General features: G+C 48.2%; 1 protein-coding gene across 1 annotated transcript in view; it reads right to left on the bottom strand.

The window, feature by feature from the left end:
* CPNE9 (copine family member 9) overlaps positions 1 to 25,048 on the bottom strand; it is a 228,500-nt gene that overhangs the window by 33,802 nt on the left and 169,650 nt on the right. Inside the window, exons 8-10 of the mRNA XM_044301241.1 lie at positions 21,933 to 21,996; positions 2,303 to 2,406; positions 713 to 817 (exon numbers count right to left, since the gene is read on the bottom strand). Of these exons, the coding sequence (XP_044157176.1) occupies positions 713 to 817; positions 2,303 to 2,406; positions 21,933 to 21,996 (273 nt within the window). The remainder of the gene's footprint in view (positions 1 to 712; positions 818 to 2,302; positions 2,407 to 21,932; positions 21,997 to 25,048) is intronic.

Genomic DNA, 25,048 nt, shown 5'->3' with positions numbered 1-25,048 from the left:
GTACGAGGTGGCTGGGACTAGGGTTGGGCGAGATACCGGTATCACGATATACCGCGGTATAAAAAAAAGTCGATATGGCGGTCATGTGCGCTGACCGCTTCTAAATCGGCGTCCGCGGCCGCCCGCCCCAGCATGAACCGATACTGGACATTTGCAGAGTACTTGTACTCTTGCAAGTGTCCCCGATACCTGCTGGCCGCTTGCGGCGGCGCTCTTAGCAGTTCGGCCGGCGTGGGGGAAGGAATTCTGTGACTCACATTCCCGGCACCCGACCTCTGAGAGGACGCTGTGATCCGCGCAATGTGATGGCACCTGAGGGGTTAATTGGGCGGATCACAGCGTCCTCTCAGAGGTCGGGTGTCGGGAATGTTCTTCAGTCTCTGCATTGGTGGCAGTGCGCCCCCCCTCCCTCCCCAGTATTTATCATTGGAGGCCACAGGGTCGTTCCCCCATCATTGGTGACAGTGGGCAGTTCCGATCGGAGTCCCAGCAGTGTAATGCTGGGGCTCCGATCGGTTACCATGGCAGCCAGGAGTCACGCTACTGAAGTCCGGGCTGCCATGGTATGTTAGTGAGCAGCATTATACTCAGAAGACACAGGCAGTGAGTTCCGTCTGCCTGCCGGGCCTGTGTTATACTGGCGTTGCCTGGAATACAATGGTCACTGACTACAGAGATAACACCTGGAGAACGGATGCAGGAATTCCCGGACCTGTCATAGTCACCGTTGCACAGCGCTCGCACAGGGATAGTGAATGGCTGCCATACTGGGTTCAACGTGTTCTTCACCACTTCTGTTTTGTGGCAAATTGTGAACCTGAAACATAAAGGGTTGATTCATTCATCATGATAATCATTTTCAATTCCTCACATTTTGAACCTCTCTATTTACATTCACAGCTCCTGTTGCTTCAGAGTATCAGCGCAGGTAAATGCTACCGGCCTGGAGAGACATATTTAGAGCCTAATACATTGCAACAAAGTGCAGCTGAGACTAGATCAGGGCAGCAAACAGAGATCTTGAAAATGGTGAGAAATTAAAGGGGGAATTCATTTTTTGAATTGTGCTGATTTCTGCTATAAAGAAAATTGGCATTTTTATGCACAAATTTGTGATTTTAGGCCTTTTTTTGCCACTTTTGAAACATGGTCGCAGTTAATTCTGTTAATTAGGAGTATGTACAATTTTACTCAGGTAGGACTGTGACATTTGATAAATTATGTCAAGCAAAACTAACTTCACTGGTTTCCCTCATGATAAATTGCCTGAACTGTGTTGCCCATAGCAACCTATCAGAGTTCAGCTTTCATTTCATAAACTGCCATGTAGAAATCAAAGCTGCGCTGTGATTGGTTGCTATGGACAACGAGGCCTGTTTTGCTCCTAGGCAGTTTTGAAAGATAAGGCCTAAAGAAAAGTACATTATGGCATCACATGGAGAGCCAAGGGATGGCAGGATGGGCATGGGGTATTTTTCTGGTCAGACATCTTATTGAAGCCTCATGCACACAGCCCTATTACTGCTTCATACCAGATGTCAGGACATGGAGGTTTCTTGTACCTCCATGTGCTGACTGGTTCTGACACAGGAAATATTTCGGAACTCGTATGCTATCCATACCCAATACAGTCAAAAATATGGTACCATACGGGTGGTATACATACAGAGTGCTGATTGGGGCCAAATTGTTAACTTGGCTTCAAAAATTTAATTTAAAGGGGTTTTCTGGGACCGTAGGATAGCTTATCAATATCTGATCCGTGTTTGAAGAGCCCTCTGGGGAGCGCTGCGGTCTCCTCGCAGCTTACCAAGCACAGCGCTGCCCATTGTATAGTGGCTGTTTTTGGTATTACATGAGACTAAGCTGCTCTTAGGCCATGTGACTGACGAACGTAAAGTCATTGGCCTAGGAAGAGGTTGAAGCGTCACCGCAGCCTCTTCAAACAGCTGATCGTGGGGGTTCCAGGAATCGGACCTCCACGAATCAGATATTTATGACCTATGCTGAGGATACGTCATCCATATTGTACTCCCAGAAAACCCCTTTAAACCTTATTATCTTTTTAGGGTATGTCCGGACCAGACGACTGAGCTGCCGTACCAGACACAACCCGTCAACGGGTGTGGCGACTATTTTTGGAAGAAAGCAGCCATCTCTTATGACAAATTATGATCAATGTGTGGAAAGTAATTGTGGCTTAATTGTCACATGGAGACGGGAGCCTCTTAAAAACGTGCCCTTTCTTCCACCCCGTACCACATCTTGTAGTTTATAAAAAGGAGCCACCAGTCAGACTTACGTGCCGTCCTCATTACTGCGGTAGAATACGAGGAAAGGGTCTGACTTCCCGAAGAAATCTTTCTTGTCCAACTTATTAGCGCACAGCTGCAGAGTGACGATGTCCTATAAATGGAGAATACGCCGGTCACACTAATGCACCTGTAATAATGGCCTGCGGACATCCAAAGCCGCACAGTGGTCAAGCTGCAGCTCTTATTTCTCATGAAACTGCTTCGCACTTGCACCAAGAAATTAGGGTTCACCCAGAAACATAACTTGAAGATCTTGGACTCCGATACAAAAGCTGTAACTTACGTGGAAGAGTGGCGTTTAGACCTGTCAGGCACCAGGGTAACCTGTGCACTCCCTACAGGTACATTCATTGTGTTCATTGGGGGTTATTTATTATGGGACTTGCGACTATTTTAGTAGAAAAATAGTTGAAAGTTGAATTTTTTTTACCGGCTGTGCAACTATATTTAGTCGCACAGCCGGTTCAACGCTGTGTTCTGCAGTTGGGCTGGATGGGGGCATGTCGCTGGACAGTGCCAGGACTCCACCCCCAGAAAATTTACAAACATTTACGCCTGACGTAAATGTTGGCGAAAAACGACTCCAGCCAGTAGCTGAAGTAATTTTTTATGCTTACGGCTCACTGCTTACGGCTGCCATAGATGCGCTTAATTTATGACAAGACGCATGCCTCGTCAAAAATTAGCCTTCTCCTACGGCAGCACAGGGGGAAATCTAAGACTGGCGTAAAAAGCCACTGATTAAATAATGGCGTGTCCTAAGCGTCTGATGCAACACTGGCGCCCAAAGATGCAGCAAGTAACAACCCCATTCGGAGCTGGCACTATTGGACACGGGACACTTAGCTGCCACTCTTCGGGATATTAAAGGGGTATTCCCATCTTGGTCATTTATGGCATATGTCTGTAGGTGTGAGTCCCACCTCTGGAACCTGCTACTATTTCAACAATGTGACCCCGCAGTTAATAGAGAGGTGTCCGCACATTCTCATGTGCATGCGCAGATTTCTTTATTCACTGCTATGGGACTTCCAAAAATAGCACTCTTCATTCACCGCTATGGCTATTTTTGTAAGTCCCATAGCAGTGAATAAAGAGCACTGCGCATGCGCGGCGTGCTCTCCATTTACAGCGGGGCTTGTTCTTGAGACGGGATCCACACCTATCAGGCATTTATGGCGCGGCCCATAAACTTTACAGGCGTAGTCTGTTATCATCAGGGGATGTTATATTTATTTTATTTACTGTACTTATTGGAGTGTTATTTTGCACTGTGTGGCAGCATTATTTATTCAAACAGTATGGTAGCATCATTTATGTGTCTGTTATTCTCGGTGCCCGTTCTTCCAATCAGTGCTTGGCTGAGCGGGTATATCCTTTATGTCAAGAGACACCAGGAAGCAGAAACTAGGTCATTTTAAAACCACCATGCACTACTTTGGTCTATTTTGCAGACAGAATGCACCCATTGTATTCAATTGGTTCAGGAAAACCACAGACAGCACTCCGATGTCATCCGTGTGTGGTCTAATTGGTACATATTTTGTACATAATAAAAATATAAATAAAGTTGCAGTTTTTTGCAGATGCAAAAAAATTTATTAACCACAGGGAAAAAGACACTGAGATACATCCTGAACTCAGAGCTCTGCGGATGCAAAATGGTCCAATGCCTAATACCATTGAGTGACAGAGGGTGTCTTAGACTCAATGACCAATCCTAATGCTACACCACCAGAAGGAACCTGTTATATAAAAAAGAATTGTCCCCAAGTGGACGCCTCCTCCATTTGTCCAAAAATCGATACCCACAAGCAATAGTGGACTCTCCTCCAGTGCAATGCTCTATAAATTCAGGTTCTGCGGAAAACCATTGGCATGAACCGCGTGAGCCTCTTCCTCTGCTCTGATTGCTGTTTGGTTACTGTAACGCCCCAGAGTGGCATTACCACTCCTATGCCCTGCTTCTATCTGTGTGTGTTAATATCATGTCATCTTGTGTATTTATTTCAGGTCCACTACAATGTGCATTCCTATTTCTGATGTTATGCAATTGTTATGTTCAAATGTAATGTGCCTGGTTTACCAGCAGGTGGCAGCAAATATGGCAGAGCTACAACTGTGTGTGGGCTTGTCCCACTTCCTGCAGTAAGGGTGGGGACCAGTTTCTAGGGGCAGTCTAGCTTACCCCCTGCTAGGGGAAGGAGGGTGTGCTGGGCACTTCTCTGCTGGACATGCCCACGCCAAGCCAGACCAAGCCAAGCCAGCCAGAGCACCTTCAGCTCTGCTGGATGTGGAGGCCACAGCTTAAAGCCTCAGGAGCCAGGAGGAGAGTTCCCTAGCACATTTCATAATTAAGAGACAGACTACCAAGAGAGAAGTTTTAGCATAAAGAAGAAGCTGAGTTGTACAGCAGGCCTGTCAGTGCAGCAGAGTTAGAGCGCAACAGATGTAGCATAGTTGAGTTGGCCTGCCAGAGCTTTAATGCCAAAGCCTGCTGGGACCAAGACAAAGCCTAAAACTGTTTGGAGAAACGTTTACCAAAGTAAAGCTGCTATTCAACTTCATCACAAGGTCTGGACTCAATTATCTCATACAACATAAAGGGACATATTAGGCCACCCTATATGACTCGGCCATTTCTACACCTGGGTACCGCCACCCATTACAAAAGGGGCCTTGGCCGTTGCAGCTGCGTTGCATTACCACTGCACTTCTGCAATTAAAATGTAACTGAAAAAGCCAATGAAGAGGTAACGTGGCTGACGATAATTGCCGGGAGCAGCAACACCTTACCGTGCCTCTGCCTGGCAATCACAGCATCAAATTGTGCCAAGATGGCATCCTCCCTGTGTTCTGTCTGTGAAGCCCCTGATCGCAAACAGCTGAAGCTTGGTACATTTTCAATCAAAAGCCTTTCTGCAAAGCTTCATCATGTGCACAAACAGTTCTGATTTAAACTTGTTTTGCTATTTTTAGGGAAAAAAACACCAGAGAGGGGTGAGAGTATACGGTTTGCATAGGTAGGAGTTAGGGCTCATGCACAAGAAGGTATTTTCTTTCCGTGTCCGTTACGTTTTTTTTGCGGAGCGTATGCAGAACCATTCAGTTAAATGGGTCTGCAAAAAAAAGCGGAAGTTACTCCATGTGCATTCCGTTTTCGTTTGTCCGTTCTGCAAAAAAATAGAACATGTCCTATTATTGTCCGATTGCAGGCAAGGATAGGACTGTTCTACTAGGGGCCAGCTGTTCCGTTCCGCAAAATACAGAATGAACACGGACATCATCTGTTTTTTTTGCGTATCTGTTTTTTTGCGGACCGCAAAAAACATATGGTCGTGTGCCTGAGCCCTTAGGCTTAAGCCCTGGAACTTGTGAGAGGCAAAAAAAACCACTCTTCTATATAAGAAGACACCAATATCATAAATGGCACATGGTGGTTGTGGTGGGTGTTCTTTTATTCCTCCTGGAAACGTATAAAGGAATACATTTGCAATAAGGTGTGTCCCTACACCATCTTACACTGTAAGCACTACAAGTACAGCATCAGATTGTCAAGGGCAGGGATCAGCAACCCTCGGCACTGCAGCTGCTGTGGAACTACAACTCCCAACATGCAAACATGCTCAGCTGTTCTTCTAACTCCCACAGAAGTGACTGAAACATTCTGGGTGTTGTAGTTTCTGAACAGCTGGAGTGACGGAGGGTGCTGATCCCTGGTCTAGGGGCACGCCTTATTGACAAAGGAAATTGTTACTTCGTGGCTAGAGTTGAGCGAATCCGAACTGCAAAGTTTGGGTTCGTACCGAACTTTGCGAGTTCGGGTACCCGAACCTGAACCCGGACTTTTTCACTGAAGTTCGGGTTCGGTGTTCGGGTGGTTTTATTATTTTCCGTTATAACATGGTTATACGCCTAGATCTCACGGCCACATGAGCCCTGTGGAGGGCTGAACTGGAGGAGGAGGACATTGGAGCACAAGCAATATGTAGCGAAATTAGTGGTTTTTATACACAGGTGACATAAGTGAAGGAGCAGGAGCAGCCAGAGGAGCTACAGGGCGATGAGGAAGTTGAGGCAGAGGACCCAGACACACCGTGGCAGTATGCAATAGAGACGGAGGCAGGGAGTCCCTCCAAGTCACTTGCACAAATGGCCCAATGCATGCTCACTTGCTTGCCATTCGGCAGGGGGATGACTTCTGGCTATCCACCTTGTTGGACCCTCGCTACCAGTGCAAAATGGAGGCCTTTTTTACACCCGCTGAGAGGGAGAACAAACTGAACTACTATAGAGACATCCTATGTAGTGTGGGGATTCGCTTTGGTAGGCAGGGTAAGCGGACGCAGTACAGAGGCAAAAAACAAGGTTTAAATCAAAGTTCAGTGTTTATTCACACATAGCCAGAAAACAAGCCAAAAGAAAGTGTTCAGTCTTGGTTCCTGTTCACACCACACAAAGTTCACAGTGCAAAAAGACGTCACCTGGTCAGCAGATGATTTTCACCCAGAGTCCGCAGCAGTCTTTAGTGGCCTGTTTCCCCAGCCTATGGCTCACACAAACAGATGCCTCAGTGTCTCAAACCACCGACTCCTCAGCTCCTCTGTCATGGAGGATAATTACCACCTGAACATGCTGGCTGGGTTTTTTATATTCCAGCCAAAACCCGGCCTGGAACCGTGGGGAACAGCCACCCACCCTGCTCTTTGGCTGCTCCCAATAAGAACCGGCCCGGATTGGCTTTACAGCCATTCTAACAGTTGAAGTGTCAGATTGCACTACAGACCTGACACTTCAGGAAAAAACCCGGTTCTTACCTCACCGAGGCCAGGAACCTCGGTGACACGTATCTTCCGTCAAAGACGGCTCCTTGTTCCTTCTTACATACCTCCCCCCTTTGTTCAACCCTGAGGGGGTGAACACTTGCCAGACAGTGTACGCGGGATAGGGCATCCGCGTTTCCCTGTAACCTGCCTGCCCTGTGTTCCACGGAAAACTTAAAATTTTGCAAAGATAAGAACCACCTGGTGACCCGAGCATTCCTCTCTTTGGCCTGGCTCATCCATTTCAAAGGGGAGTGGTCGGTCACCAGACGGAACCTTCTCCCCAAAAGGTAGTAGCGGAGAGACTCGAGTGCCCACTTGATGGCCAGGCACTCTCTCTCCACTATACTGTACCTAGTCTCGGCTGGGATGAGCTTCCGGCTGAGGAAGACAACGGGATGCTCCTCCCCGTCAATATCTTGAGATAGTACAGCACCGAGACCTACCTCAGAGGCATCGGTCTGCACTATAAACTCCCTTTTGAAGTCGGGCGCCACCAAAACCGGGGACCCACACAGGGCCGACTTCAAAGCGGAGAAAGCCTTTTCCGCCTGCTCATTCCAGTGGACCGTCACTGACTTGCGTCCCTTCAAAAGGCCTGTCAATGGTGCGGCGACTGTAGCAAAATTGGGGACAAACCTCATATAGTACCCCACCATACCCAGGAACGATTTTACTTGCCGAGTAGAGACAGGTCGGGGCCAATTCCTAATTGCCTCAATTTTGTTCACCTGAGGTTTGATCACTCCGCGCCCAATGACATACCCCAGGTACTTGGTCTCTTCTAACCCTATCGAGCACTTTTTTGGGTTAGCGGTTAAGCCAGCCTTCCTAAGGGAGTCCACTACAGCCTGGACTTTAGGTAAGTGACTTTCCCAGTCGTTGCTATGGACAACGATATCGTCCAGGTACGCTGAAGCGTATCGACGATGTGGACGGAGTACAATATCCATTAACCTTTGAAACGTGGCGGGAGCGCCATGTAGACCAAAGGGTAATACCTTGTACTGATACAGCCCCTCTGGCGTGACGAAAGCCGTTTTTTCTTTGGCAGCCTCCGTCAAGGGTACCTGCCAGTACCCTTTGGTGAGGTCCAACACAGAAAAATACCGGGCTTGGCCCAACTTTTCAATAAGCTCATCCACTCGGGGCATGGGATACGCGTCAAACTTGGACACCTCATTAAGTTTGCGGAAGTCATTACAAAACCGCAATGTCCCGTCTGGCTTGGGTATTAATACTATCGGACTGGCCCACTCACTTTTTGACTCCTCGATGACACCCAGCTGGAGCATTAGCTGCACTTCCTCCGTGATGGCTTGTCGCCTAGCCTCGGGTACCCGGTAAGGTTTTAACTAGGGGTGCACCGAAATTTCGGCGGCCGAAAATATCGGCCGAGAATGCACCTAATCTGTTTCTGCCGATATTTTTACATATCGGCCGGAAATAGCGGGGAGGGACTGGGAGGAGGAGCTGGGGGCCGGTGCGTTCACTGTGCTCCGGCCCCAAGCTCCAGTAGTTATAAAATGTTGTACAATTAATAAGCATTCTATTCATTTGGCCCCCCTCTGCAGTATTACATTCAATACAGCCACATCCTACTCACAGGGCTGTGCTGGCCGGCCGGGCAGACGAGCGGCAGCGTCACGACTGACGTCACATGCCTGCGCCGCCTCCTTCATTCAGAAAGTAGGCCGGGCACATGACGTCAGTTGTGACTCTGCAGCTCCTCTGCCCGGCCGGCCAGCATTAAGATGACAGCCCTGTGAGTATGATGTGGCTGTATTGAATGTAATACTGCAGAGGGGGCCTCATGAATAGAATCCTTATTAATTGTACAACATTTTATAACTACTGGAGCTTGGGGCCGGAGCACAGTGAACGCACCGGCCCCCAGCTCCTCCTCCCAGTCCCTCCCCGCTATTTTGAAATATTTTCTATTAATCTATTAATTGTACAATGGGGGCTGTGGATGGCACTGTTATGGGGTGGGGGTCTGTGTATGGCACTGTTATGGGGTGGGTGGGGGTCTGTGGATGGCACTGTTATGGGGTGGGTGGGGGTCTGTGGATGGCACTGTTATGAGGTGGGGGGGGTCTGTGGATGGCACTGTTATGAGGTGGGGGGGTCTGTGGATGGCACTGTTATGGGGTGGGTGGGGGTCTGTGGATGGCACTGTTATGAGGTGGGGGGGTCTGTGGATGGCACTGTTATGGGGTGGGGGGTCTTTTAAAAGTATTTGGGCAAAAAGCCATTTTCGGTTTCGGTTTCGGTCAAGGGGTATCCTGAATTTTCGGTTTCGGTTTCGGACCAGAATTTTCATTTCGGTGCACCCCTAGTTTTAACCGGACTTTCGCCTGAGGCTCAGTGACAATGTCATGCCGGATTACGGACGTGCGTCCAGGGAGGTCTGAGAACACATCCGTATTCCGACTAATGAACTCCCTGGCTTCCTGAGCCTGTTTAGAGGAGAGGCTGTCAGCAATTTTCACTGTGACAGCCGCTTCCCCTGCTTCAGACTGAGGGGCCGAAACCTCTTCCCCTAGGAACCCTGGTCGTGGGCTGTCTTCCGTACAGGTTTCCCTTTCCTTCCACGGCTTGAGCAGATTCACATGGTACACCTGCTCCGGCTTTCGCCTCCCTGGCTGGTGTACTTTGTAATCTACTGGTCCAATTTTTTCTAGTACCTCGTAGGGCCCCTGCCACCTAGCTAGGAACTTACTATCTACCGTTGGTACCAGAACCAACACCCGATCACCCGGGTTAAAGTTTCGGACCCGAGCCTGCCGATTATAGACCCTACTCTGGGCTCGCTGCGCTGCCTCCATATGCTCCCTAACCAGAGGTAACACTGTTTCCATCCGTCCCTGCATCTGGGTGACATACTCAACTACACTTTTGTGCGGTGTGGTTTGTTGTTCCCACGCCTCTTTGGCGACGTCTAATAAACCACGAGGGTGTCTGCCGTATAGTAGTTCGAAGGGCGAGAACCCAGTAGAGGCCTGGGGCACTTCTCGCACTGCGAACATGAGATAGGGCAGAAGAAGGTCCCAGTCCCTCCCATCCTTAGACACCACTCTTTTTAGCATATTTTTTAACGTCTGGTTAAACCTCTCTACCAGGCCATCCGTTTGCGGATGATACACGGATGTCCGTAACTGTTTTATTTGGAGCAACTTACAGAGTTCCCTCATGACCTTGGACATAAATGGGGTCCCTTGGTCAGTTAGAACCTCCTTAGGCAGACCCACTCTAGAAAACATTTCCATTAACTCCTTAGCTATGAGTTTGGCTGACGTATGACGCAGTGGCACCGCCTCCGGGTACCGCGTGGCGTAGTCGAGGATGACCAGGATGTGCTGGTGCCCTCTAGCTGACTTCGGTACTGGGCCTATAAGATCCATAGCGATCCGCTCGAAGGGAACCTCAATAATCGGGAGAGGGACCAGAGGACTACGGAAATGTGGCTGGGGGCTGGTTATCTGGCAGGTTGGGCAAGACTTGCAAAACTCTTCCACCTCTCTGAACACACTGGGCCAGTAAAATCGCTGTAAAATCCGGTCCTGCGTTTTCTGCTGGCCCAGGTGTCCCCCAAGAACATGTTGGTGGGCTAATTTCAACACGAGCTTGCGATATGCCTGGGGCACCACCAGCTGTTCAATATGTTCACCCCGTAGTTTATTTACCCGGTACAGCATCTCCTGTTGAACCACAAAACGGGGGAACATAGATTCGGCCCCCGGTTGTTGCGGCTCACCCTCAACTACTACCACATTTTCCCAGGCTCGAGATAGAGTCGGATCCTGGTGTTGTGCTGTACCGAAATTATCCCTAGAGACATTGAGGTCTGCCAGCTCAGGACCCGGCGGCAAATCCTCTACGTCTCCCACCATCACACTTAACGGGGTTGTCTCCCCCTCTTCCACCGAAGTGGCGGTCACCCCTACAGCTGGTCCTTCTGACTCCGGTTCCCAAGGTTCTGGCCTCCCCCCTGAGTCAGGCCACTCTGCTAGGGGTACATCTGTCTCCCGGGTAACTTTCGTATCCGGCCAGAGTGCCGGGAACCCGGGGAAGTCTCTCCCAATGATCAATTCATATGGTAGCTTTGTGGCGACGGCCACCTCATGCATCCACCTGCCGGCCACCATTGACAGAGAGACCCGGGCGGTGGGATACTCCTTTAAGTCCCCATGTATGCAAACAACACCGACTTTTCGGCCAGTATACTCAGCCGGCCGCACCAGGGCAGCTCTTACCAGGGACACCAGGCTCCCTGAATCCAGCAGAGCCACCGCCAGAGTGCCCCCCACTTCCACCTGGCACAGGTGGCTATTGTCCATAGTCTCTGAAGTTCCTGTGGCACACAACATCCTGGCATATAATGAGTGGCGGAAGCCATAGTTGGTGTCCATGGGTTCCCCCCGATGGGGACAGTCCGCCCTTATGTGTCCAGGCTCCTGACAACGCCAGCAGACCACCGGGTTTAGGTCGGCAGGGGGTACATCCCGGGCGGGTCTAGCTGGCACCGGCCGCCGGGTCTGGGGCGGAGTTTTCCGGGGTTTGACTGGCCCCCTCCCAAAAGAACCCCCCTGTAGATTTCTGGTGGCCTCATAGCGCTCCACCAGGTCGACCATCTCCAGGGCATTATTCGGAGACACCTGGCCGATCCAGTGCTGGAGAGGGTACGGCAAAGCCCTCCAAAACACATCCGCCAACAGCCGATCCAACATAGCAGTGGGAGTCAACATGTCCGGCTGCAGCCATTTTTGCAAACGGTGCAGCAGATCATAATATTGTGGTCTAGCGGTTTCAGCCGGGTTAAATTCCCACCGATGCACCCTCTGGGCCCGGACCAATACATTCACCCCGAGTCTCGCCAGGATCTCACCTTTTACTGTCGGGTAGTCGGCCGCCTGATCATCGGGGAGATCAAACAATACTTGCTGGGGACCGGACGCTAGGAACGGAGCAACAACCTCTGCCCACTGGTCTCGGGGTAACTTTTCCCTCACGGCCACTTTTTCGAAGACCGCCAGATAGGTCTCGACGTCATCCGAGGGGGTCATCTTCGGAATCGCCGCGCGGACAGCTTTCCGGGCATCGTGGACATTCTGGGACGCTCCTGACGCCTGCAACGCCATCACATGTTGCAATAGCAGCTGGTTCGTTTCTTGTTGCTGCTTGTTAGCCTCCCGCTGCTGCAAGTTAGCCTCCACGAGGGCCTTCACGACCGCCTCCATTTTGTCAGGGGATACGGGTCGTAACCTTGCCGGCTTAATGTAGGACATGCACTTGTGCCCGGATAAACAAAAACTTTTCGGCCTTCAGGCCTGCCTCACTGCGTTTGCCCGCATCCGACACCAAATGTGGGGATTCGCTTTGGTAGGCAGGGTAAGCGGACGCAGTACAGAGGCAAAAAACAAGGTTTAAATCAAAGTTCAGTGTTTATTCACACATAGCCAGAAAACAAGCCAAAAGAAAGTGTTCAGTCTTGGTGCCTGTTCACACCACACAAAGTTCACAGTGCAAAAAGACAAAGGAAATTGTTACTTCGTGGCTAGAGTTGAGCGAATCCGAACTGCAAAGTTTGGGTTCGTACCGAACTTTGCGAGTTCGGGTACCCGAACCTGAACCCGGACTTTTTCACTGAAGTTCGGGTTCGGTGTTCGGGTGGTTTTATTATTTTCCGTTATAACATGGTTATACGCCTAGATCTCACGGCCACATGAGCCCTGTGGAGGGCTGAACTGGAGGAGGAGGACATTGGAGCACAAGCAATATGTAGCGAAATTAGTGGTTTTTATACACAGGTGACATAAGTGAAGGAGCAGGAGCAGCCAGAGGAGCTACAGGGCGATGAGGAAGTTGAGGCAGAGGACCCAGACACACCGTGGCAGTATGCAATAGAGACGGAGGCAGGGAGTCCCTCCAAGTCACTTGCACAAATGGCCCAATGCATGCTCACTTGCTTGCCATTCGGCAGGGGGATGACTTCTGGCTATCCACCTTGTTGGACCCTCGCTACCAGTGCAAAATGGAGGCCTTTTTTACACCCGCTGAGAGGGAGAACAAACTGAACTACTATAGAGACATCCTATGTAGTGTGGGGATTCGCTTTGGTAGGCAGGGTAAGCGGACGCAGTACAGAGGCAAAAAACAAGGTTTAAATCAAAGTTCAGTGTTTATTCACACATAGCCAGAAAACAAGCCAAAAGAAAGTGTTCAGTCTTGGTTCCTGTTCACACCACACAAAGTTCACAGTGCAAAAAGACGTCACCTGGTCAGCAGATGATTTTCACCCAGAGTCCGCAGCAGTCTTTAGTGGCCTGTTTCCCCAGCCTATGGCTCACACAAACAGATGCCTCAGTGTCTCAAACCACAGACTCCTCAGCTCCTCTGTCATGGAGGATAATTACCACCTGAACATGCTGGCTGGGTTTTTTATATTCCAGCCAAAACCCGGCCTGGAACCGTGGGGAACAGCCACCCACCCTGCTCTTTGGCTGCTCCCAATAAGAACCGGCCCGGATTGGCTTTACAGCCATTCTAACAGTTTAAGTGTCAGATTGCACTACAGACCTGACACTTCAGGAAAAAACCCGGTTCTTACCTCACCGAGGCCAGGAACCTCGGTGACACGTATCTTCCGTCAAAGACGGCTCCTTGTTCCTTCTTACAGTAGTCAGTTGGCCGCTGCCTATCAGCGCAATCGTCCATCCTCTCGCAGGTCTGACCGGGGGGGCCCTCTGCGCTCACGTTCCTCTGCCATGGCTTCTGTGGCAGAGTGGGGTGGCAGGAGCAGTTCCAGCTCCATCAGCAGCAACTTGAGTCTAGTGTCGCTAATGAGCAGCTTTCTTCACCTGCCTAGTGAAAAAACTACTCACCAGCAGCAGCAATATCTAGACCTGGAGCAGGACCTGAACAGCGGGTGGTGGTATACTTGGACAGCACCCTGCCACCCCACATTGCAGATCCGCTGGACTACTGGGCAGCCAAACTGGATTTGTGGCCGCAACTGGCAGAGTTTGCCCTGGAAAAGCTGTCCTGCTCGGCCAGTAGTGTGGCATCAGAGCGAGTGTATAGTGTGGCGGGGGCCATAGTAACCCCAAAAAGAACTCGCGTGTCCATCCAAAATGTGGAGAGACTGACCTTTGTCAAGATGAATCAGGCGTGGATCAGCCAGGATTTCCATCCGCCAATGCCTGATGCATCAGACTAGATCATCCATGGTGCTACACCAACACCTTGACAAAAGAGACCGATTTCTTCTGGCTACCTGCCTCAGCTACTCTTCTGATGCTGCCACCCGCCTGATGCCACACATCTGATGCCAAGTGCTCCTTCTTTCACCCACCATCTTCAGCTGGTACTGGTATTGCCACCTCCGCACTCTGTCAACGGGTCACTCTGTGGTCTCCTTATGCTGCTGCCACCTCACCACTCAGGTCTCCTGATGCTGCTGCTGTCACCTCCACACTGTCATTGTGCCACCCTGTGGCCTCCACCTGATGCTGCTGCCGCCATCTCCACACTCTGCCATTGTGCCACTCTGTGGCCTCCTGATGCTGCTGCCACCTCCACACTGTCATTGTGCCACTCTTTGGCCCCCTCCTAATGCTGCTGCCACCTCTAGACTTTGTTATTGTGCCACTCTGTGGCCTCCTCCTAATGCTGCTTCCACCTCCAGACTCTGTCATTGGGCCACTCTGTGGTCTCCTCATGCTGCTTCCACCTCACCACTATGTCATAGGGCCACTCTGTGGACTTCTCATGCTGTTCCCACCCTCCCCACTTCATGAATGGGCCACTATTTTGCCTTTCGGCCTGGCTGACATTATCATTCATTTGACCCTTCTTCTGATCTGTTAGAAGGAAGGAAAAATGAGACGCACAACGGATCCTGTCTATGTAACAGCTGTAAGGCCTGCATGACATGGTCCCTATTTTGCATCAGAATTGGCTTATGATTTGGTAGGCAAAAGCAGGAGTGGGTACAAAACACAGAAGACATGCAAATATTCCATTCACGTGTTATCTCTGTTTTGGATCCACTCCTGTTTTTTTGGGCTTTAGCAATACTGAGGGATTACTGACCTAATGCTGTCCGAGTGAAGGCAGCTGCTCAACAGACAGGATCTGTTTTTGGGGGTTATTGTTCTGACGGATCAGAGGAAGGGCAAAATAATCAGTGACGTCAACACAAACTTACTGCTGACACCCTCTCCACTCGGTCGGGGGCTCTACTTGTATAGGTGTTTAATAGAACAGGTTCTGTAGACATCTATGTGGAATCAGTGAATTGGTGTAAAAGGAGTGCGCTCTTTCACGCTATAGTAGGATCAGTGGCGTAGGGATCACCATAGCAGCCATAGCAATGGCTATGGGGCTCTACGCCACTGGGGGGCCCAGGCTGCCAGCTGAGGAATGAAAAAAATTATAATTTGAGTGGCGGTGCGATAGGGGCCCCCATGGTTACCCCATGGATCGGTTACCATGGCAGCCAGGACGCTACTGAAGTCCTGGCTGCCATGGCCAGTTACTCTGCAGAATACTTACATGCGCTGTGGCCGCCGGGCGCTCCTCCTTCTTGTAACTCGTCACAGGTCTGTGTGGCGCATTGCTATAAGCATAAGCAATGCGCCGCACAGACCTGTGAGTTACAAGAAGAAGGAGCGCCCGGCAGCCACAGTTATGTAAGTATTCTGCAGAGTAACTGGCCATGGCAGCCAGGACTTCAGTAGCGTCCTGGCTGCCATGGTAACCGATCGGAGCCCCAGCATTACACTGCTGGGACTCCGATCGGAACTGCCGCTGTCACCAATGAAGGGGAGGGGGGGGGGCCCGGGGAGAGCACTGCCCACTGCCCACCAATGATTTTTAATACTGGGAAGGGTGGGGGGAGGGCACACTGCCACCAATGAAGGGGGGGCCCGGGGGGCGCAATGCCCACTGCCCACCAATGATTTTTAATACTGGGAAGGGCGGGGGGAGGGCACACTGCCCACCAATGATTACCGGGGAGGGGGCGGCACACTGCCCACCAATGATTTTTAATACTGGGAAGGGCGGTGGGAGGGCACACTGCCCACCAATGATTTAAATACCAGGGAGGGCGCACTGGGGGCTGATGGAGAGGGTACTGGTGGCTGGTGAGAGGCACCAGGGGCCTAATGGAAAGGGTACTGGGGGCTGGTGAGAGGCACTGGGGGCTTGTGAGAGGCACTGGGGGCCGATGGAGAGGCACTGGGGGATGGTGAGAGGCACTGGGGGCTGATGGAGAGGCACTGGGGGCTGGTGGAGAGGCACTAGGGGCTAGTGAGAGGCACTGGGGGATAGTGAGAGGCACTGGGGGCTGCTATGAGGCTACTGGGGGCTGCTATGAGGCTACTGGGGTCTGCTATGAGGCATGGGGCTCTTATCTGAGGTCTGATTGGGGTTCATTCATATTGGGGTCTGAGCTGAGGTGTTATCTGAGGTCTTATTGGGGTCTTATTACCATTGGGGATCTTATTGGGGCTGTCAGCTGAGGTCTGATTAACATTGGGGGTCTGATTGGGGATCTGACCTGAGGTGTAATGAAAAATATTTTTTTTCCGGAGCAGCTTGGAGAATAAAGGCCTCACAGTCTCCCACACTCCTTCTGCCCGGCCAAGCCTGCCAGCACCCCTGAGGCCAAGCCTGTCAGCACCCCTGAGGCCAAGCCTGTCAGCACCCCTGAGGCCAAGCAAGCCAGCCAGCACCCCTGAGGTTAAGCCAGCCAGCACCCCTGAGGCCAAGCCAGCCAGCACCCCTGAGGCCAAGCCTGTCATCACCCCTGAGGCCAAGCCTGTCAGCACCCCTGAGGCCAAGCCTGTCAGCACCCTTGAGGCCAAGCCTGTCAGCACCCATGAGGCCAAGCCTGTCAGCACCCCTGAAGCCAAGCCTGTCAGCACCCCCTGAGGCCAAGCCTGTCAGCACCCCCTGAGGCCAAGCCTGTCAGCACCCCCTGAGGCCAAGCCTGTCAGCACCCCCTGAGGCCAAGCCTGTCAGCACCCCCTGAGGCCAAGCCTGTCAGCACCCCCTGAGGCCAAGCCTGTCAGCACCCCTGAGGCCAAGCCTGTCAGCACCCCCTGAGGCCAAGCCTGTCAGCACCCCCTGAGGCCAAGCCTGTCAGCACCCCCTGAGGCCAAGCCTGTCAGCACCCCATGAGGCCAAGCCTGTCAGCACCCCCTGAGGCCAAGCCTGTCAGCACCCCCTGAGGCCAAGCCTGTCAGCACCCCCTGAGGCCAAGCCTGTCAGCACCCCCTGAGGCCAAACCTGTCAGCACCCCTGAGTCTTCAGAACTGTAAGTAAATTATATATAAGGGGAGCTTATAATATGAAAGAGACGAATTATGTCAGAGCAGCTCTTCACCTACACATGTATCAGCACTAGATATATACTCTTTACTCTCCCTAATACCCAAACTACACAAGATACATATCCCTACCTTCTGTCTAATACACATACACACCCCACGATATGTTCTTTCACCTTCTTGTGTTACAGACCCCTGTACAATTTAACAATCTTCTTTAACACACAGACATTTAGATTCATACATTTCCTACACTGGCACAAATGCGTTGGCGAGGTCCGAAAGGTATGTGTGGATGGGAGATCTTGGGGGGGGGGGGGGGTCCCATAATTTTTTTTTGCTATGGGGCCCAGTCATTTCTAGCTACGCCCCTGAGTAGGATCTTGGGCCGTATGCGTGTTACTGCAAGGCACAGTGTTCTACACCACTATAGCAGCCAGGAAATAGCTGTTTTTTAATGCGATTTGCCGCAAATAAATTTGCATCGAACTGATTTTTTTCAGAAAATTTGGCTAACCGGCCGAATCGAATTTTTGAGAAATTCACTCATCTCTAATTGCCAACAAAGGGTTTTCAACCAAGTATTAGAAATTAATACTTTATTTAAAATTATGTAATTTGTCCAATTACTTTTGAGCCCCTGAAATTGAGTTTAAAAAAAATGCTTTAGATTTTTAGGCAATCATTTTGTTTAACCCACTGAATTAAAGCTGAAAATCTGAACTTCAACTGCATCTGGATTATTTTGTTCAAAATCCATTGTGGTAATGTACAGAACAAAAATTTGAAAAATGTTGTCTCTGTCCAAATATATATGGACCTAACTGTAAACAATGCTAGTTCAGTTTTGATAGAGATGGTACAGATGTTGCAGTCCAATGATCTCCAACCTGTGGCTGCTGGGAGTTGTAGTTTTGAAGAACATATAGAGTCCTATTCTAACAGAAACCTGTCCTAGCCATTCAAAATAAAGATTTAACGGGAGAAGGAATTTATATAAGGAGTAGATAAGATTTGGGGTAATCAAGGCCGACAAGAGGCTGAGAATTTTTTTTGTTTTAGCCGTTCTCTGAAGTTCGCAGGTTATAAATATGAATGTAATCAATGATACTGTTAATCAAAAGTGAAATAAATTATTTGGTTGGTGTGAAAAGAAATAATGGTACTGTATATGATAAACTCCGAGAACTTACTGTGTGCCAGAAATGTTTCCTATCATATAAATTAATTTATGGTATAATGTACCCCTTGATTGTAAATTATACATAGGTGACATATTACAAATCCCTGAGGAGGTCCATAAATTTACAGAGGTCATAAAGTTACTGGATGACTTCTAATTTACTGGAGGGGTGCATTATATGCTGTCATACATACTACAACTGCTGCAGAACCTCTTTTTGGAGTTTAGCCAGAAACTTTACAGTGTCATTGTTTGACATAGAGTACTTTCTCTTCCTGACGAGGTTCTGCAGCATTTTAGGAGATGTATTGTAGTGTACTTACTGATCTACAGTCCAGGGGCGTAGCTAAAGGCTCAGGGGCCCTGGTGCAAGAGTTCAGCTTGGGCCCCCTTCCCTCAGTGCTTTGTGGCCAGGGGACAGGGAAGCTGCCTGAGACAGCCCCCACTCCTGCCCGCCATGCCAAATTCTTGACCTAACCCTTCACCTCCAGCCAGAGGTGTAACTTGACCTGCATGCACTTTCTATAATATCGGTGTCTTCATATGTGGCACAAGGGTCTTTGGGCCCCCCACAGGCTCTTGGGCCCGGTAGAAACTTCTACCTCTGACCCCCTATAGCTACGCCCCTGCTTTAGTCCCTATCTCTAAGGAGGAACTGCTAAGAAACAGCAGTTCTTGCTCTGGAGAACTGGACATACTGTATCCATTCATTTGAATGGATGCGGTGTAATACTGCGTTTTCCCTGTAGTGGCCGCTGCAGAGGAAATGTTTGACTGGCTGCTACTTTCTTCAGAGAGATCGGCTGATCGCTGTGGATCCATAGATTTAGCCTTACCTAACTTTTTGGAAATTGACTGGATCTTAATGGATCATGATGGATCTCACTGGTTTTGTCAGTTTTCCTTTTTATTGTACTGGATAGAACAGCAGCATGCCACCAAAAAGCAAAGGAAACTAGAGGATATACAGTCCTGATCAAAAGTTTAAGACCACTTGAAAAATGGCAAAAAATCCTATTTAGCATGGCTGGATCTTAACAAGGTTCCGAGTAGAGCTTCAACATGCAACAAGAAGAAATGAGAGTGAGACAAAACATTTTTTGAGCATTCAATTAATTGAAAATAACGATTAAACTGAAACAGGCTGTTTTTCAGCTGATCCAAATTTTCGGACCACATGCCTTTAAAAGGCCAAATCTGTGCAAAAATGTGGATTCATTGTCATTTTCTGTCAGGTAGTCACACGTTGTGATGGCAAAGGCAAAAAAACTCTCCCTTTTTAAACGTGGTCGGGTTGTTGAACTGCATAAGCAGGGTCTCTCACAGCGCGCCATCGCTGCTGAGGTGGGACGCAGTAAGACAGTCATTTGGAATTTCTTAAATGATCCTGAGTGGAAGACCCAAAAAAATTTAATCAGCACTGAGCCGGAGGATCCAATTGGCTGTCCGTCAAGACACTGGACGATCCTCGACCCAAATTAAGGCCCTTACTGGTGCTGACTGCAGCCCCATAACCATCAGATGGCATCTTAGACTGAAGGGCTTCAAAAACAAAAAACGTCTTCAAAGACCTCGTCTCCTTGAACGCCACAGAACTGCTCGTTTGGACTTTGCAAGAGAGCACCAAACATGGGACATTCAAAGGTGGAAGAAAGTTTTATTCTCTGCTGAAAAAAATTTAACCTTGATGGTCCTGATGGTTTCCAACGTTACTGGCATGACAAGCAGATCCCACCTGAGATGTTTTCTATGCGCCACAGTGGAGGGGGCGCCATAATGGTCTGGGGTGCTTTTTCCTTCAGTGGAACAATGGAGCTTCAGAAAGTGCAGGGGCGTCAAACAGCCGCTGGCTATGTCCAGATGTTGCAGAGATCATTCCTCATGACTGAGGGCCCTCGTCTGTGTGGTAACGACTGGGTTTTCCAACAGGACAACGCTACAGTACACAATGCCCGCAGGACAAGGGACTTCTTCCAGGAGAATAACATCATTTTTTTGGCCCATCCTGCGTGTTCCTCTGATCTAAATCCAATTGAGAACCTTTGGGGATGGATGGCAAGGGAAGTTTACAAAAATGGACAACAGTTCCAGACAGTAGATGGCCTTCGTGCGGCCGTCTTCACCACTTGGAGAAATGTTCCCACTCACCTCATGGAAACGCTTGCATCAAGCATGCCGAAACAATAACGGCGGAGCTACTTATTACTGAGTTCATGTTTGGAAGTTTGATTTCTGTTTTGGGGGGTTTATTTTTATTTTTTGGGAGGTGTGGTCCTAAACTTTGGATCAGCTGAAAAACGGCCTGTTTCAGTTTATTCGTTGTTTTCATTAAATTGAATGCTCAAAAAATGTTTTGTCTCACTCCCATTTCTTCTTGTTGCATGTTGAAGCTCTACTTGGAACCTTGTTAAGATCCAGCCATGCTAAATAGGATTTTTTGCCATTTTTCAAGTGGTCTTAAACTTTTGATCAGGACTGTAGTGGAAGTGCGAACAGAGCTTAGTTCTTTCTGAGCTCCTACAATAATCCATATCTGTTACTTACTTCGGGGACAAATAGAAGGGAGCATGACTGCAGGATCTGACTACACAGGGGCTGTGTGTTGTCTGTTACCATGGAGACACAGGAGGGTAGGAAATCTTTAAAGGGAACCTGTCATCAACTGAGGGCAGCATAACTTAGTGACAGAAATGCAGATTTCAGCGATGTGTCACTCATAAGCTGAAAGTAAGTGGTTGCCGAGAACCAGCATCATAATCATTGCAGCCCAGGCCTGGAAAAGAGTCCAATCTACCTGAGAAGAGTCCTGGTTATTATAATCTCCTGCTCTCCCGCCATCTGCTGATGATTGGCAGTTCTCTCCTAGAGAGAAAGGGAGACAACTAGGTAGAAGCCGGTCAGTCATCAGCAGGTGGGCAGGAGAGCAGGACTTCATGAATAACCAGGACTCTTCTCAGGCGGCCATGACTCTTTTCCAGGCCCAGTCTGCAATGATTGTGATGTTGGTTCTCGGCAACCACTGACTTTTAACTTATAAATGACAGATCGCTGAAATCAACTCTCCTGTCTCTACGTTATTCTGCCGTTAGTATGGGCAGCATAACGTTGATGACTGGTTCCCTTTAAAGAAACTATTTGCACTATCTGCTTCTATTTTTCATTGTAGATGCAGTGGAGCAATAAAACATTGTTCTCATGGTTGGACGGCATTGCCAGTGTCATACAGCTGTGATGTGCTGCTCTTTTGTTCCAATGTATAGAAATGTATACCAACCCGACAGTTGCTGAGCTCTTCGGCAGATAAGATTATGTTCCCACATTTCTTTCCTGGAATCCCCCTGGGTGAGAAATGAAAAAAATAAAATAAATGAAATATATAAATAAAAGTAAAAAAAAAGAAGAGACTGAAACGCGATCATTTATCAACAGCGACAGCTGATTTTTATTGCTTATAGAGACCCAGAAAGGATGACAGATTGAGGTCTAAGGCCATTGTGGTGCAGAAGACATGCAATTACTGTCTGTCTATCCTTCCCCTCTAAGGTTTAGTGCTGCCCCTTTAAAGCTTGTTAGGCGTAAATGACAAACGCAGTGGAGAAAATACAATACAATCTCGGCAATCCTATAGAGGCCGGGCCCCGGAGCCCGGAACATTTTCCTCAGCTTTACCCATGCTCTCCTCGGCTTCATCTCTCTTCATTTATTCCTGTTCTTTGATATGGATAAAAAGATTTCCCTCGATTCACTCCAGAATAAATCTTTATTGTGACCTCTTTTACTTCTAATTTACCCAAGATGAGAAAAACGTTACAAGGTCCACCTAGTTCCCCCTGATTATCAGAGTTCTCGGCTCTTCACATCATAGGTTAAAACTTCTTAAAGTCTTACAACCTTCTGGTGACTTAGAGAAGTTGTCCAGGATTGTTTTTTGTTTTTTTTTGTATAATCCTAGATTGGTACCTGTGATGAAATCTATACTTATGTGCTTCACTGGGCTTCTGGTTCCCTGCTGTGAGCTGAGACATTGGCAGTTTGTGTGCCCCCAAAGAGTGCATGGTTTCAATATTTTGTAGTCACCTTAAAGGGGCCCTCCAGGATTTAATAAACGCCGCTATAATAACTATAAGACACCTTTATATCATTTGTCGGCTTGTTCCGTAGCCAGAGGTCTGAAAGAACCTCATCCAAAATAATTGCTTTATGAAATGGATATAGTCAGGGGTGTACACAGAAATCATTACATAAGAACTCAGAATACTCTCAACTCCCAAATGCCCCATTGTGTCCTGTATGTAATATAATATATAGGTCATTATCCATGTACTGACATCACTGTGTTTATTCTCCCTGTACTGTGACATCACTGTGTTTATTATTTCTGTACTGTGACATCACTGTTTTTATTACCCTGTGCTATGACATCACTGTGTTTATTATCTCTGTACTGTGACATCACTGTTTATTATCCCTGTACTGTGACATCATTGTGTTTATTATCCCTGTACTGTGACATCACTGTGTTTATTATCCCTGTACTATGACATCATTGTGTTTATTATCCCTGTACTGTGACATCACTCTGTTTATTATCCCTGTACTGTGACATCACTGTGTTTATTATCTCTGTACTGTGACATCACTGTGTTTATTATGCCTGCACTATGACATCACTGTGTTTATTATTTCTGTACTGTGACATCACTGTTTTTATTACCCTGTGCTATGACATCACTGTGTTTATTATCTCTGTACTGTGACATCACTGTGTTTATTATCCCTGTACTGTGACATCATTGTGTTTATTATTACTGTACTGTGACATCACTGTGTTTATTATCCCTGTACTGTGACATCACTGTGTTTATTATCCCTGTACTGTGACATCATTGTGTTTATTATTACTGTACTGTGACATCACTGTGTTTATTATCTCTGTACTGTGACATCACTGTGTTTATTATCCCTGTACTGTGACATCACTGTGTATATTATGCCTGCACTATGACATCACTGTGTTTATTATCTCTGTACTGTGACATCACTGTGGTTATTATCCCTGTACTGTGACATCACTGTGTTTATTATGCCTGCACTATGACATCACTGTGTTTATTATCTCTGTACTGTGACATCACTGTGGTTATTATCCCTGTACTGTGACATCACTGTGTTTATTATGCCTGCACTATGACATCACTGTGTTTATTATCCCTGTACTGTGACATCACTGTGTTTATTATCCCTGTACTGTGACATCACTGTGTATATTATGCCAGCACTATGACACCACTGTGTTTATTATCCCTGTACTGTGACATCACTGTTTATTATCCCTGTACTGTGACATCACTGTGTTTATTATCCCTGTACTGTGACATCACCGTGTTTATTACCCCTGTACTGTGACATCACTGTGTTTGTTATCCCTGTACTGTGACATCACTGTGTTTATTATCCCTGTACTGTGACATCACTGTGTATATTATGCCTGCACTATGACATCACTGTGTTTATTATCTCTGTACTGTGACATCACTGTGGTTATTATCCCTGTACTGTGACATCACTGTGTTTATTATGCCTGCACTATGACATCACTGTGTTTATTATCTCTGTACTGTGACATCACTGTGGTTATTATCCCTGTACTGTGACATCACTGTGTTTATTATGCCTGCACTATGACATCACTGTGTTTATTATCCCTGTACTGTGACATCACTGTGTTTATTATCCCTGTACTGTGACATCACTGTGTATATTATGCCAGCACTATGACACCACTGTGTTTATTATCCCTGTACTGTGACATCACTGTTTATTATCCTTGTACTGTGACATCACCGTGTTTATTACCCCTGTACTGTGACATCACTGTGTTTGTTATCCCTGTACTGTGACATCACTGTGAATATTATCCCTGTACTGTGACATTACTGTGTTTATTATGCCTGCACTATGACATCACTGTGTTTGTTATCCCTGTACTATGACATCACTGTGTTTATTATCTTTGTGCTGTGACATCACTGTGTTTACTATCCCTGTACTGTGACATCACTGTGTTTACTATCCCTGTACTGTGACATCACTGTGTATAAATAGAAATACAGTAAAACCCCTTTACTATCACCAGTATCTGTACTGTGCTCTTTAAAGGGGTTGTGCAGCACAAAGATATTGATGACCTGTCCTCAATCTGATCTGATTATCAATATCAGATCGGCAGGGGTCTGACTACCGGTAACCCCGTCGATCAGCTGTTTGAAGGGGTAGCAGCCATCATGTGAGCCCTGCTTCCGCTTCAAGATTACCTGTGCGTCTCCTCGCTTGTGGAGGCAACGCAATGTAATTACAAATGGCCATCCAATGGGTCGAGCAGTTGTAATT

The sequence above is a fragment of the Bufo gargarizans genome, chromosome 7 (assembly GCF_014858855.1).
Source record: "Bufo gargarizans isolate SCDJY-AF-19 chromosome 7, ASM1485885v1, whole genome shotgun sequence".
Taxonomy (NCBI): domain Eukaryota; kingdom Metazoa; phylum Chordata; class Amphibia; order Anura; family Bufonidae; genus Bufo; species Bufo gargarizans.
Note: the sequence above shows the minus strand (reverse complement) of the source record. Positions and strands in the feature narration are given on the sequence as shown.